Genomic DNA, 13116 nt, shown 5'->3' on the forward strand with positions numbered 1-13116 from the left:
ATACTTTCACCCAGATTTCCCATGGACTGTTTTGATATTGTCATCTGAATTATGAACCATGCTGTAGAGCAGGGGTACTCAACTCTTACACTACGAGGTCCAGAGCCTGCTGGTTTTCTGTTCTACCTGATAATTCATTGCGCACACCTATTGTCACAGGTATTAATCAGTTCCTGATTAGAGGGGAACAATGAAACAATACAGTGGAACTGGCTTTGAGGTCCAGAGTTGAGTTTGAGGGCTGTAGTAATACAAGCGGAAAGCAGACACAGTAGGGGGGAAAAAATGAAACACAAACACACTGTACCAGTTAATAACAACAAGTAGGACAGGAGATATATGTCTTCTCAGGTATTTCTAGATTAAAAACAATAACGTCTCTTATCAGACCGACTGAAACATCCCCCCCCAGCTCAGACATAACAGTCTATAGTTTAGTCTCGCTGGCTGTTTGTGGAGTCTCATCTACTGAGGCATGGGAGTTTGGGGGGGGGGGGGTCAAACATACAGTAACAGATAGGCGGTCCAATAGTATCCTGAGGTGATGTGCTCATGTCTTTGTTAGTAAACACACAGATGCGTAGAGTTCAGGCTCGGCGAGCAGGGGTGAATCCCTTGTGGGATAACAAAATCTGTCACACACACTAACCCACCCCCTCCCCATCCCTGTTGTCTGTCTGCTCTCAAGGTCACTGTGCGTGCGTGCGTTTGTGCGCGCGCGCGTGCGCGTTGGCCGGAACAGTCGGCCTCCCCCTCCCTTCCTGTACACTGTGTTGTCAGCAATACTGACTGAATCCATCTCTCCAGTCTCCCCTAACAGACTGATGCAGAGATGATGCAGTTATATCACTGCTGCAAGTGAGTCTAAAGTGAACTGGCTTAACAGACATCGTGACACATTCAACACAGACACAATCCTTTCACTAAATGTGATTAACAAATAACATAAATCCTTTTCAGAATAAAGTAGAATTTTTTTTAAAGAATGACTACTGCCAGAGTACTTAGCAAGCTGGCAGCAGGGAGAAAATGACACGTATGGGAGGTACCTTGGTGCAGGCAATGGTAATATTTGGGTGTGAGGGATGGGGGCTTGCGGACTGGCCACATTCCTTTTCTACCTGCTCATTCTGTATGAGAATCTCCATGCTTTAAAAAAAGTTCCCTCCTTATGAGGTGTCAAGCAGAGACGCTGGATCTGGTTGTGTGTGCGCATGTGTGTGATGGAGGAGGAGACAATGTGACAGAGCACATTACTGCCATCACGTCTATCTGATACAATCATAAGGCAGAGAGCGCCTCCTTGTGGCCATAACACATCTGAGCATCATTATCATCTGGTAAAATTCCATTCCCACGTACAAAGGAACGCACGAGTGCAGGGAGGACGGACTGCGGCAGCTGGCCAAGCAAATTATTCGATAGCATCCAAAGGAGCCTGGTGCGGGTTTTTAGGAAGTCCAGTCATTCCTGGTTGCAGTTAGAACAGCACACTGGGGCCAGTCGATGTTGTGGTAGGCCTACAGCTGGTTTTCCCCTTGACTAATCAACAGACCAACCTGACTCCACCCATCTCCTTCCCCATACTGTAGCATGATAAGGGTGAGTTTAACGTGTTCTGAGAATTCCGTTTTATTCCCCACTGATCCTTTGTATTTAAAAAAAAAAAGTATTCATACACATAACCTCTGTATACCTGCTGTAAACAGTACATAGGAGGCCTAAACATATAGAAGTGGCAAGATTTTGTGAGAACATTGAGTATTGTAACTATCACCTGCATGTAGGCTTTCAGAGAAAAGGTTAAACTCTCCCTTAGTTTTTTGAAAAGGTCACCTTGTGTTCATCAAATTAAAAATAGAGCTAAATCCCCACAACACAAGGGCTCACTATACCAATTCTAGGTTCCCAATACCTTTACTCTGCTTACCTTCTACGGCCAATGATTCCCAAATTTGGGCCCCAGGACCGAGTTTGGGAATCCTTGCTCAAGAGCATAACTGCATGAATATAAAAAATCTATTTCTCTTCAATGCAAACCATGACGTCATGGAAAAACAATGCCAAAGCAAGTGTTTTTTAAATTTTGTCAATTTATTTGACTATTTTCGTTTTTGTTCTTAATTTTTTTTTTTAAGTCAGTCTTTACATACAACCCATTCTCTGTTAACAGACTAAACGCATTGTGCACAGCTTCTTGTGTAATGTAGCCTTGGTAAGTTATACCATTAAACACACTGCCCATTCAATAATAAAGGTAAAATAAAATAAAATCAATAAAAATTATAACACATGAATAATACAATGTATGCCACATTCACACAGTCATTGTGTGTTAAACTTTATCCTGGTTTACTGTACAGGTTTACTGTACGACGCCACACCTTAGCAATGCCTACTGCTCTAACTATAGACCTACCAGTACGTGGCTGCCAATATTAATGTAACACAAACATTTACCTTTCTTCTTTATGTCATAGCAAACAGGGAATAGCTCAAACCCCATTCATCTAACACTTGTCGCTTTGTAAACCGTTAGCTTTGAAAGTTCTCAAGCGAGAGAAGGGGAAAAGATCCTCATGCCTACTACTTTAACCATTCTACTATTTGCCTGGCGGCAAACTTGCAAGCCACAATTTCACATCCCAGATGTCATGTGCCCATTTCCACAGTTCTCCCTCAACTTGCGAACTTTATTACATCACATAAAGTTATTCCATTTCACAACTGACAGACTTGCCTCATCTTGCTTGTAAACTTCCTTTCATTCATTGGCTGCATTGCAGAAAAAGTAACTGGTTTCAGCACTGTTGCTTAAGAGAATGCTCCAACATGTCATCTACTCTCCACAAACAACTCCACAACAAAGCAACAAACACTATTATGGCTGACCAAAGTGTGACCTCAAAACAATACTTTAAAACAATGTGATATGGGTAGATATGGCTTTATTTATATAATATGAATGATTATTTATTTTCTACCTAATAAGTTTTTCAACCTAGCCTACAATATATTTAATATGATGGAAATGTAAACATACATGGCAAAAAGTCACATGGACATATTACAATCAAAGATTTTCTATTATATTGACAAGATAGTCGAGTGAACGCTCTAACAATGGAAATACTTTTCCTCAGAGATGGAAGCAGGCGGGAGGAGTCACGATCAGGTGGGACCATTCTAGCCAATGAGAGGGCAGATTCACGCGTGTGAACAACAGGGATAACTCCGATATAAAATCGTTGTTTTTTTGCCGAAATTCCATGCGCGTCCACTTGTATCAATATATTCGTAATAAAATAACAATTACGAAACTTATATTCGATCAATTAAGATTCACGTAGCAAATGATATATTAATTATTTTGTTTTAGCATATTCAACACTCTCATTGACCTCCATACAAAAATGTCTCACTTCATGTCTTATTTTCGTGGACATATTTTAGGCGGAGTAAACCCTCTCGCTTAGCGTTTTAGAATCTGGTTTCAAAATTCTGTACAAATGTGTCTGCCACACTTCAAAGCATTGCATAAAAAAAATATTAACTGTAGAAATGTTTGTAGGCCCAAGGGTTTCCAATGCCAATATCAAACAAAATGTCATGACCCTACAAAAGCTGTAGCCTAAATTGCATTTAGATATCAGTCTTTCTCCCGCCAGTCTATAAGAATATGACCACCATGGACACAAAACAGATCACTCATCATGCTCTCCAAATTGACAAATTTAACAGGGTGGGTAACTATGGCAACATTATGCCTCTCCTGACCGCCCTTGATAATGCCTGCGTGACTTGTGAGCAGCTGCAAGGCACAGATATCGCCAGGGTCCTTTACAGACTCCTCAAAACCTGCTCAGACCATTCAGTGAAAAAAACTGCCAAGCACCTGTTGTCAAAATGGAAGAAACTCTACAGCCACCCCTATCACATCTCAAAGGAGAAGGGAAGCAAAGAAGAATTCACTGTCGTTGGAGAGAGTATGCTGGCTGATAAAGCTTGTCTGGCAGGCAGAGGAGGCCTAGCTGCTGGTGATGCTAGTAAACCAGTGGAGTTGGGTGCGTCTTGTGAACATGTGGTTTTCCATATTGGGTCCGAGGACAGAACACTCACAAATGGGACCAATTGTGGGAGAAGGGGTGACATCGTGGCAGGCAGCTGGTGATTTGTCTTCTGGGTCAATTTTGCCCACCCTCTCAAAGCAGTCAGAAACTCCTGCCACCACTTCCCAGGGCAACCCTCCCCCTGTAAGGATTCCTCTGAGTCGGCTTTGAGGACAAAGTGCATCCAGCTCCTCCTTGGTGCCCTCACTCCAGAAACTTCCAAGGAGGCAGAGGGGAGGACTGTAGATCTGTCCCGCGTCATAGAGGTGCACATCCATGCACTGCACCGGGCAAACAAGGCCAAATACAAGGCCTGCATCAGGAGTAAGGTGGCCAACCTAAGGAACCCCAAAAACGGCCACCTTCGGTGTGGTCTCCTGGGCGGCAGCCTGGGGCCAGAAGTCTTCGCCGGGATGTCTGTGGAGGAGATGGCCAACGAGGAGCTCCAGCCGCTGAGGGAGAAGTACTCGTCGCGGGGGGTGAGCGAGAGGCAGCTCCCCCAGGAGGTGGAGGGGACACCCACCCAGAAGCTGCGGTACAGGCGGTGTGAGGGGTCGGACTGCAGGGTGACGCAGGTGTCCCGGGGCACGCTGTTTCTGCCGGCGTGGGTTCGCCAGGCCACCGCAGACCAGGATGCCATGACATTTGTGACCTGTAATAGGTGTGGGGAGCAGTGGTACCACAGCGGCTGGGTGTGCCTCTGATAGGCCATCCTCTTCACACCACATGTAAAATGCCTGCTTTGTTTCTGTCGAGATCCTGCTGATATGTCTTCACCCTATCAAACTGAATAATGTCACGTTTTAATGACAGAAATTAAGAATTACATTTAACATTTTACCACATGATTATGTTGTATGCATTACATTGTCATTAAACTTGCTGCGCTACATACTGTAATACAAATGTGGTTCTCTTTCTTTTACTATTTCTTTCTCATTTGGCATTAATAGGTACCGTGTGTTTAGCATGGGGTCTGTCTGTGTGTGAGAACACAAGATGTAGTCCCTATGTTGACATTTCTGTTGAGCTGCAGAGTAAGACCCACGTGGCCTTCCTGTGGTCATGTGACCCTGTGAGCAGCACAAGGAGCATGTGACCCATTAATCAGCCCAAGATATAGCTCCGGCAGGGTCATGTCTAGAATGGATACAGCTTATGTCAAATTGATGTCAAAAGTAGATTTGTATTTTATTTTAGCTAACCATTTTCCGAACCTTAACCTAATTATCCTAACCTGCTGCGTAAGTTCTCGTAACCTGCTACGATCTCAATTTTGAGATAAGCTGTATCCCATCTAGAAAAAACCCTCCGGCCGGGGGCTTGCTGATCTCCCATGATCCTTCACTTTCTAGCCCACAGCCAGTGCTAATGACTCAGCAGCCCATCATTGTGATGACAGTGAAATCTTAGTATTCCAGAAAGATCCAGGCTAGTTGGACAAAGTTAGCTTAATGAGTTATTCTCTGTGGGCAGGGATAGGGGTTTGAAGATATATGGAATGGTAGCAGCATTTTATATTACATTAGATTATAATAAATTGTTATATTGTTATAGAATGTTAAAGTTATATTGTTAAATGGGTATATCTTTCATTGAAATGGCCATTGAACAGCAGGAAATGTAAGATTATAGTATATGATTTGTTCTCTTCAGTGTTTTTACAATGTGTCTGTACACATTACAGAGACATCTGTATCAGAGTCATTGGAGATATCATTAGGTTTTATCAATTTAATTAAGTTTGTGTTTCACTATCAGTATGTCATGTGTATTTTCATGGAGTGGCTTTTCCAAAGTCCATGCTGTTCCCTATCTTATTGATAGTCTCCCTGTTTATAGCCTTTAACTTTTCAATCATTGTCTGATAACCTTCTTTCTTTGAGACACACACACGCTCAGGCAGTATGTGTGTACTGTGCATGGTGGTACTTACAAACATGCATACCTTCACAATCATTCACATTCACACTGTTTAATACATTGTTTGTGCAGGGTTTTAATATTACAATAGATAAATGTTATCAAGTGGAAAGTCCACATTCTCCTATCTTTCAAAGAGCATACTATTGCTGATACTGTACATTGAGGTACAGCAGAATACAATGTAGGGGAGAGTGGGATAAGTTCGAGCCAAAAGGGGTAAGTTGAGCCACCCTTGTTTCTAGGGAAACCATACACAAAATGTATATTTTTACCAAATATTTAGGATGAGGTCATCATTTCATGGAGTCTGTTAAGGAAGAAACCACATGGGAAAAGTGGTAAGCAAGTTATGTGCAAGAAACTGATTTTCACCAAGTCATATGACTTTGTGTTAGAGGTTTCATGATGCTTGTATCTAAACCAAAGTAGATCATTTTAAGATTGTTCTATACATCAGTTGGGGTCAATATGAGGTCCTAAACCTAGCATGAAATTGCATCCTTGAAGCTGTGTGGGCTAAAATAGTCAAATGTTTGCCTTGGGATAAGTTAAGCCAATGGTTGAGCCAATGGCAAGTTGAGCAAATTGAAGTGTTTTCTTCCCAGGCATAATGCAAGGCATTATCACTGGGATATGAGAGGTGTTTGTTAGGTGTTAAGCCTGCAATGTGAATTGTGTAGACATGGTTTTAAAAAGGTAGTGGTAATATTTCATTCAGTACAGACATTTGTAGGCGGCTTAATTTACCCTCCCCCGGGGCTCAACTTAACCCATACTACAATTTATCTTCTTAAAACCTTATTTTAAACCTAACCTTAACTACACCGCTAACGTTATGCCTAACCAGAATTTTGACTTTTGTAGCCAATTTTGACTTTGTGGTTGTGCTATCTAGTGGGAACCGTAATTCTTGTCACAATGGGGCTTGGCTATCCCTGACAAAGTGCAGCGTTTGAGTGATTGACTGTGTCATTGACCAAAAGATTGCTATAACATATGATGTAATTAGCTGATCCTTAAAAAAACCTATCCATTGCGTTGTAGGAACGCGCCCATAGTATTGAATATTACAGTGACGTCATCGCCATATTGCCAGAGATGTTTTGTATGAGCATTGCCATGGGCACATTCAAAAGCCATGACGCAGCAGTGTTTAGAATGTCAATTTCCTGCTATACTTTCAGATACTTTTTCAGTAGTAAAAGCACAATTACACACACATTAATAGCTTCCTTTATCCATTTTGCCCACAGTAGGCGTGACAAACGATCGGTCATATGAGCGTCATGTCACCGGGAAACCTCGGCCGCTGGTGAGGATTGGGATGGTCCGGTATTGCACCGCCGACGTACATTATACACAGCAAGGTACAGTTCTAACCAATTGATACTGTTCGTAGCTAGATATTTCAGACTTTCACATTTAATGTTAACTATATATTTTTTCTACCAATTAGCCTAGCCAGCTACATGAAGCCAGCTGATGGTTAAGCTACGCGCATGATCTCACGGACTACGTGGTTCATGGCAAGCGAGCATTAGGTGCTTTCGCGACAACTGGGAACTGAAAACAAAACGAGGTCAAATCATGAGTCGGTGATCTTCAGGTCGGAAAGTCGGAGCTCTAAGAAAGATGCCCACGTTTCCGAATTGTAATTTCGAGTTGGATGACAGTTCAAAACGATATTTCCCAGTCAGAGCTCGTTTTTTCCCAGTTGTCTTGGACGCATTGAAGTCAAGGACGTCCGAGTTCACAGTTTTGAACGCGGCAAGTGATTTACGTATATTCACTAGCAGTCTTTATTCCTAGTGTTTGTTTGTTATTTAGGCCGTGGGAGTCCGCTATACTTATTCCATACGACAGTCTTGTTATTTACCTGCTAATCGTCAGCCTACAGTACTACCAAAGCAAGTTTGTTTCAAATAGCCTATAGCAATAGCCTACGTCATTTTTCAGATATCTTTGCGATGGATATGTGTTAACTTTTATCCAAGTGTGTTATCAAACAAACATTCCAAGCTTCTGCGCATGTCCTATCCAACCAAGTTCTCTGTTGGCTAGTGATGGATGTAATGCTGGGGATAGGACCAGATTGTCTTGTTCTACAAATCACTGGTAGGATATTTTAGTAGGGCTCTCTGTTGAATAGATGGAGCATTACCATTTGCCATAGTTAAAAAGAAAAAAAAAATACCATTGATTACTATGCTAATAATGCTCAAACAGTATATATATATATTTTCTAACCTGAACAGTTGGCCTACTTCCCCTTTAAAGTGTGTGTGTGTGTGTGTGTGTGTGTGTGTGTGTGTGTGTGTGTGTGTGTGTGTGTGTGTGTGTGTGTGTGAGTGAGAACCACAGCTGCAGAAAGGCAGCATAACAAAGGTGCAGTCAGCCAGTGTCCTCTCTAGTCAAGATATATTCCGGCACATTAAATTCACTGTAGTTGGCTGAGGCGGCTCACAATAGGCAAAGTCTTCAACCAATTTGACTAACAGGATGTGCGTCTGTTACCTATGTCTCTGACCTACTTGGGCTGATTAGCCCATTTCACTACCCTTTTGGATGTTATTATATCATTATGGAAAGAGGGCTAGAGAAGATTTCTGAAGTAGTTAACTCCATCGAGTAGAGGTCAGTGATGCAAGTCATTTCAGTTTAGTGACAGAGTGTTGTCGCAGAATTTGAGGAGGCTGCTGAACACTACCTCAATCCGAGACAAGACATTGATCGATTACTTGACGGAGAGCCATTGAGGGGGTGATAAGCTCATATTTATCTACTCATTGTAACCCCTTCATCACCAACCAGATAACAGTTGGAGCCCTGTTTAAAATTGTCACGCTGGAAGAGGGCTCAAACAGGTCTCACAGGGGATGTTAGGAATTGGATGATCGGATTTTCTGTTTCTTCTCATTTAAAAAAATCAATTAAAAATAAATAAATAAATATAATTCATAGAATTGCAAGTGGGTTCACCCACCTGGTCTCTTGGACTAATTTGGGTCTTTTGTTTGTTTAAGGATAACATTCTCCTTTACTTTCTCAGCAGCGTGCAACGTCGGTCATTGCTTAATAGCAGGAACATTGAACCCGTCGGTGTGTTACTGGATTAATAACCAAGGCCTACAACAACCTGGAATTGTAATACCCATACCAGACATCCATTAGACTAATAGGGTTGAAATGAACGACATTCATTCTAATTACAGGAACTTAAAGGCCTCATTAAATGCACGTCATGGAATCCTTTGATATGTTCAAGTAGTTCATCATCGTCATGGTATTAGTCTAACATCATACTTTCTGTTTTTTTTCTGACAGGTGCTGAATTAGGCTATGGTTTGCCCTGACACATAACGGTAAGAAATGGCATGTGTTGCTACAATTAAGAATGTATTACTGTAACTGTCTCTTCTTGTCCTTACACAATCCATTCTATACTCTACTGTACTACTGTATTGTGGTAGGATAAAGCACGTTTTAGGCCTGTCGTTGTCTACTGTACAGTCGGCCAAACTCACCCCACATATTTAATGCATTGTGTCTGCTCTGAAGCCGATCTTTATGCATACAAAACGGTCTTGTAGTGTGGCCTGTGGCAACGGCTTTGCTCGTGATTCTCTAAGAGATGCTCATCTGATCATTGTCCATGTGACACATGCTGAGAATATTACAACTCCTACAACACTTAATGTTGGGCAGGAAAATGTTACGTCTTCATTGGATAAGATATTAACTACTAGACTGTATAGGATTGTGACTGATTTGACTTTAGCTGACTACAGATGAGGTACTGCGTTCATATTGTTAATCTGTGTTTCTTAATCTTATTTTCTTCTCTCAGACGGTTAACAGAGCAACCAGTCAGTTGATTGATTAAACTGAATGACTATGTCATCTATTTGTCAGGTAGCAGCAGCGCTTCCCAGACCATCTCCCCCTAGCCAGCTACTCCACCAACCCTTCAGCCCAGGCCCAAGCCCAGCCATGACAGCCAAGTCGTCCCTGCTCAAGGTGATCCTCCTGGGGGACGGCGGCGTGGGCAAGTCCTCCCTCATGAACCGCTACGTCACCAACAAGTTTGACACGCATCTCTTCCACACCATTGGCGTGGAGTTCCTAAACAAGGACCTGGAGGTCGACGGGCGCACCGTGACGCTCCAAATCTGGGACACGGCGGGCCAGGAGCGCTTCCGCTCGCTCCGGACACCTTTTTACCGTGGCTCCGACTGTTGTCTCCTAACCTTCAGCATGGATGACAACCAGAGCTTCCACAATCTCAACAACTGGAAGAAGGAGTTTGCCTACTACGCTGATGTAAAGGAACCCGAGAAGTTCCCATTTGTGATCCTGGGTAATAAGTTGGATGTGCCAGAGAGGCAGGTTTCGGGCGAGGACGCCCGCCAGTGGTGCCGCGAGAACGGCGGCCACCCGTACTTTGAGACGAGCGCCAAGGACTCGACCAACGTGGCGGCGGCGTTTGAGGAGGCGGTGAGGAGGGTGCTGGCACAGGAGGAAAGGGGGGAACACCTCATCCCAACGGACACAGTGGACCTGCACAGGAAGCCGCGCTCTGGCACCTCCTGCTGCTGAGGAGATGTAGGGTTGATTACCTTTATTTGACTCTTAAAGGCCCAATGCAGCTGTTTCTCAATTTAAAATGGGCAAAAATTGCTTTTTAGCAAAAAGCTATTTCTCAAGCAAGAATATGGCTAAGACTGGGAAAACTAGCTGTTATTGGAAGAGAGGTTTGGAACTGTTTTTGTTATTGGTCTATTAACCAATCAACCGCATAGTGATGTCACCATGGAAAGCTGAAACTCCCGCCCATGCAAACCTGCTGATTTATAATGTCCTGTGTAGATTGTATTTTCAACCACCAACTATCAGGAAATAAACTGATCCAATTTTTTTCACAGTTTTACAGTGTTTGTTTAATCAGCTGTTATGCAATATGAATTTTGACTGCACTGGGCCTTTTAAAGAGACAGTAGGGGCTTATTTGAACTTCTGCTGCCCAATTCTGGCCAACTTGGCTGTAGCTTGTGAGTACTGATGATTCCAACGGCCACTTGGTTCCAATTCTCCTTTTTATCTGTGGTTAATGCATTCGTTCTGCTCTGTGCTCCTCCCTTGGTATAAACGACTGCATGTGCACGCGGACACACAGCCTGTTCATAGCATTATACACACCGACCCACTTAGGCTATATATGTTTCATCATACACAGGAGTGCACATAGTTGGGCCTGCTATTTGACATTCCGTTGTGCTGGCGAGAGTGTGTGTGTGTGTGTGTTATCAGTGACCACTACAATCAAGAGATTACTTTGTTGTGCATTCCTCCTCCCAAGAGTTTCACTACTACTGTGCTGAAAGACACATACAGTAATCAAGTAATGACTAAATATTTACAGAGCAACTTACAGTAGTGAGTGCAGTATATTTTATGTACTTTTTCATACTGGTCCCCCGTGGGAAACGAACCCACAACCCTGCCGTTGCAAGCGCCATGCTCTACCAATTGAGCCACATGGGAAATAGTACATTGTCATCCCATCTATTAAATGGGCTGAATGTGCCAAATTAATATTGTTGATTTGTTAAATCGTATTTTGTATTAACGTTAGTGGTGGTAGTCAGTACACAGGCTAACTACCTACAGTATGTGTTGGGGTAAAACCAGATGGTTCTGTCCAGTCTACATCATTGTACAAATGGAAAGAAGATTCCAGTCAAACCCATTTCTCTGATTTATTCTCACTTGATGGGCTGATTTTTAAACCCACTCAACCCGGCCATGCACATTTTGGACTCCCATCAACATCCATAATTATGTCCAGCATTCATAATGACCGTAAGAGCTTTAACATGTTTAATCTCATCCCATTTCCAGTTCAACAAGCAAAAGCATTTTTATAGCCATGTTAATGTGTGTTCGATAGGAATGTCAGCGCACTGAACAATGTAGATTGGTCTTTTAGCTACAAAAACATTTAGCTTTAATTTATTTTAATTTATTTACAGTCACTCACTATGCGAACTAGTGCACCCGAAGCCTCAGGATATAAGTGCATTAGCTAGCCTAACTGTTCTCGGAGAGTTTGGAAAGGCTTTTTAATGTTATATTGCCTGGAACTGGACTAACCATTTAGGAATGGAGCAGCAAATCCAGGACCATTGCGCCACAGTTTGATAAGTAGGCTATTAGCTGACTTGTGCTATCATGAGTTCTGTGTACTATAGCCCCAAGGAAACCAGTGGTAAATGCATACCAGCTGTTTCTATGTTTTGCTGTAAAACAAGACCAACCATGATGCACTAAAAACTGTAGGCCTATTGTAGTTTGTTTTTATGTTAAAAAAATATATATATATATATATATATATATATATAGTTGGTAGTTTGACAAAAGACTGATGTCACCCGTATTCAAATGTGAACCAGTAATTTCTAGAGCAGGGTTCCCCAACTGCCAGTCCGCGGCACACCAAGTTTTCTGAGCATATACAGTACCAGTCAAAAGTTTGGGGACACCTACTCATTCAAGGGTTTTTCTTAATTTTTTACTCTTTTCTACATTGTAGAATAATAGTGAAGACATCTAAACTATGAAATACACATTGAATCATGTAGTAACCAAAAAAGTGTAGATTTTAGATTCTTCAAAGTAGCCACCCTTTGCCTGGATGACAACTTTGGACACTTGGCATTCTCTCAACCACCTTCACCTGGAATGCTTTTCCAACAGTCTTGAAGGAGTTCACACATGCGTTGAGAACTTGTTGACTGCTTTTCCTTCACTCTGCGGTCCAACTCATCCCAAACCATCTCAATTGGGTTGAGCTTGGGTGACTGTGGAAGCCAGGTCATCTGATGCAGCACTCCATCACTCTCCTTCTTAGTCAAATAGCCCTTACACAGCCTGGAAGTGTGTTGGGTCATTGTCCTGTTGAAAAACAAATGATAGTCCCACTAAGCACAACCAGATGGAATGGTGTATCGCTGCAGAATGCTGTGGTAGCCATGCTGGTTAAGTGTGCCTTGAATTCTAAATAAATCACAGTGTCACCAGCAAA

The 13116-nt window shown here is 42.5% G+C and overlaps 1 protein-coding gene across 12 annotated transcripts; it reads left to right on the forward strand.

The window, feature by feature from the left end:
- Positions 1-1360: 1360 nt before the first annotated feature.
- Positions 1361-11627, forward strand: LOC106574405 (ras-related protein Rab-9A). Of its 12 annotated transcripts, none has more exons than XM_014150269.2 (4): positions 1361-1602; positions 7289-7402; positions 9360-9397; positions 9948-11627. In XM_014150269.2, exon 4 carries the CDS (start codon positions 10026-10028, stop codon positions 10629-10631), a length of 606 nt encoding a protein of 201 aa, XP_014005744.1. In that variant the 5' UTR covers positions 1361-1602; positions 7289-7402; positions 9360-9397; positions 9948-10025; the 3' UTR covers positions 10632-11627. The 12 variants fall into 12 exon arrangements, with proteins under 12 accessions (XP_014005744.1, XP_014005749.1, XP_045553603.1 ...); XM_014150274.2 differs by having other exon boundaries at positions 1369-1602; positions 7292-7402; positions 9952-11627; XM_045697647.1 differs by having other exon boundaries at positions 1377-1602; positions 7292-7402.
- Positions 11628-13116: the final 1489 nt, after the last annotated feature.

The sequence above is a fragment of the Salmo salar genome, chromosome ssa16, assembly GCF_905237065.1.
Source record: "Salmo salar chromosome ssa16, Ssal_v3.1, whole genome shotgun sequence".
NCBI lineage: Eukaryota > Metazoa > Chordata > Actinopteri > Salmoniformes > Salmonidae > Salmo > Salmo salar.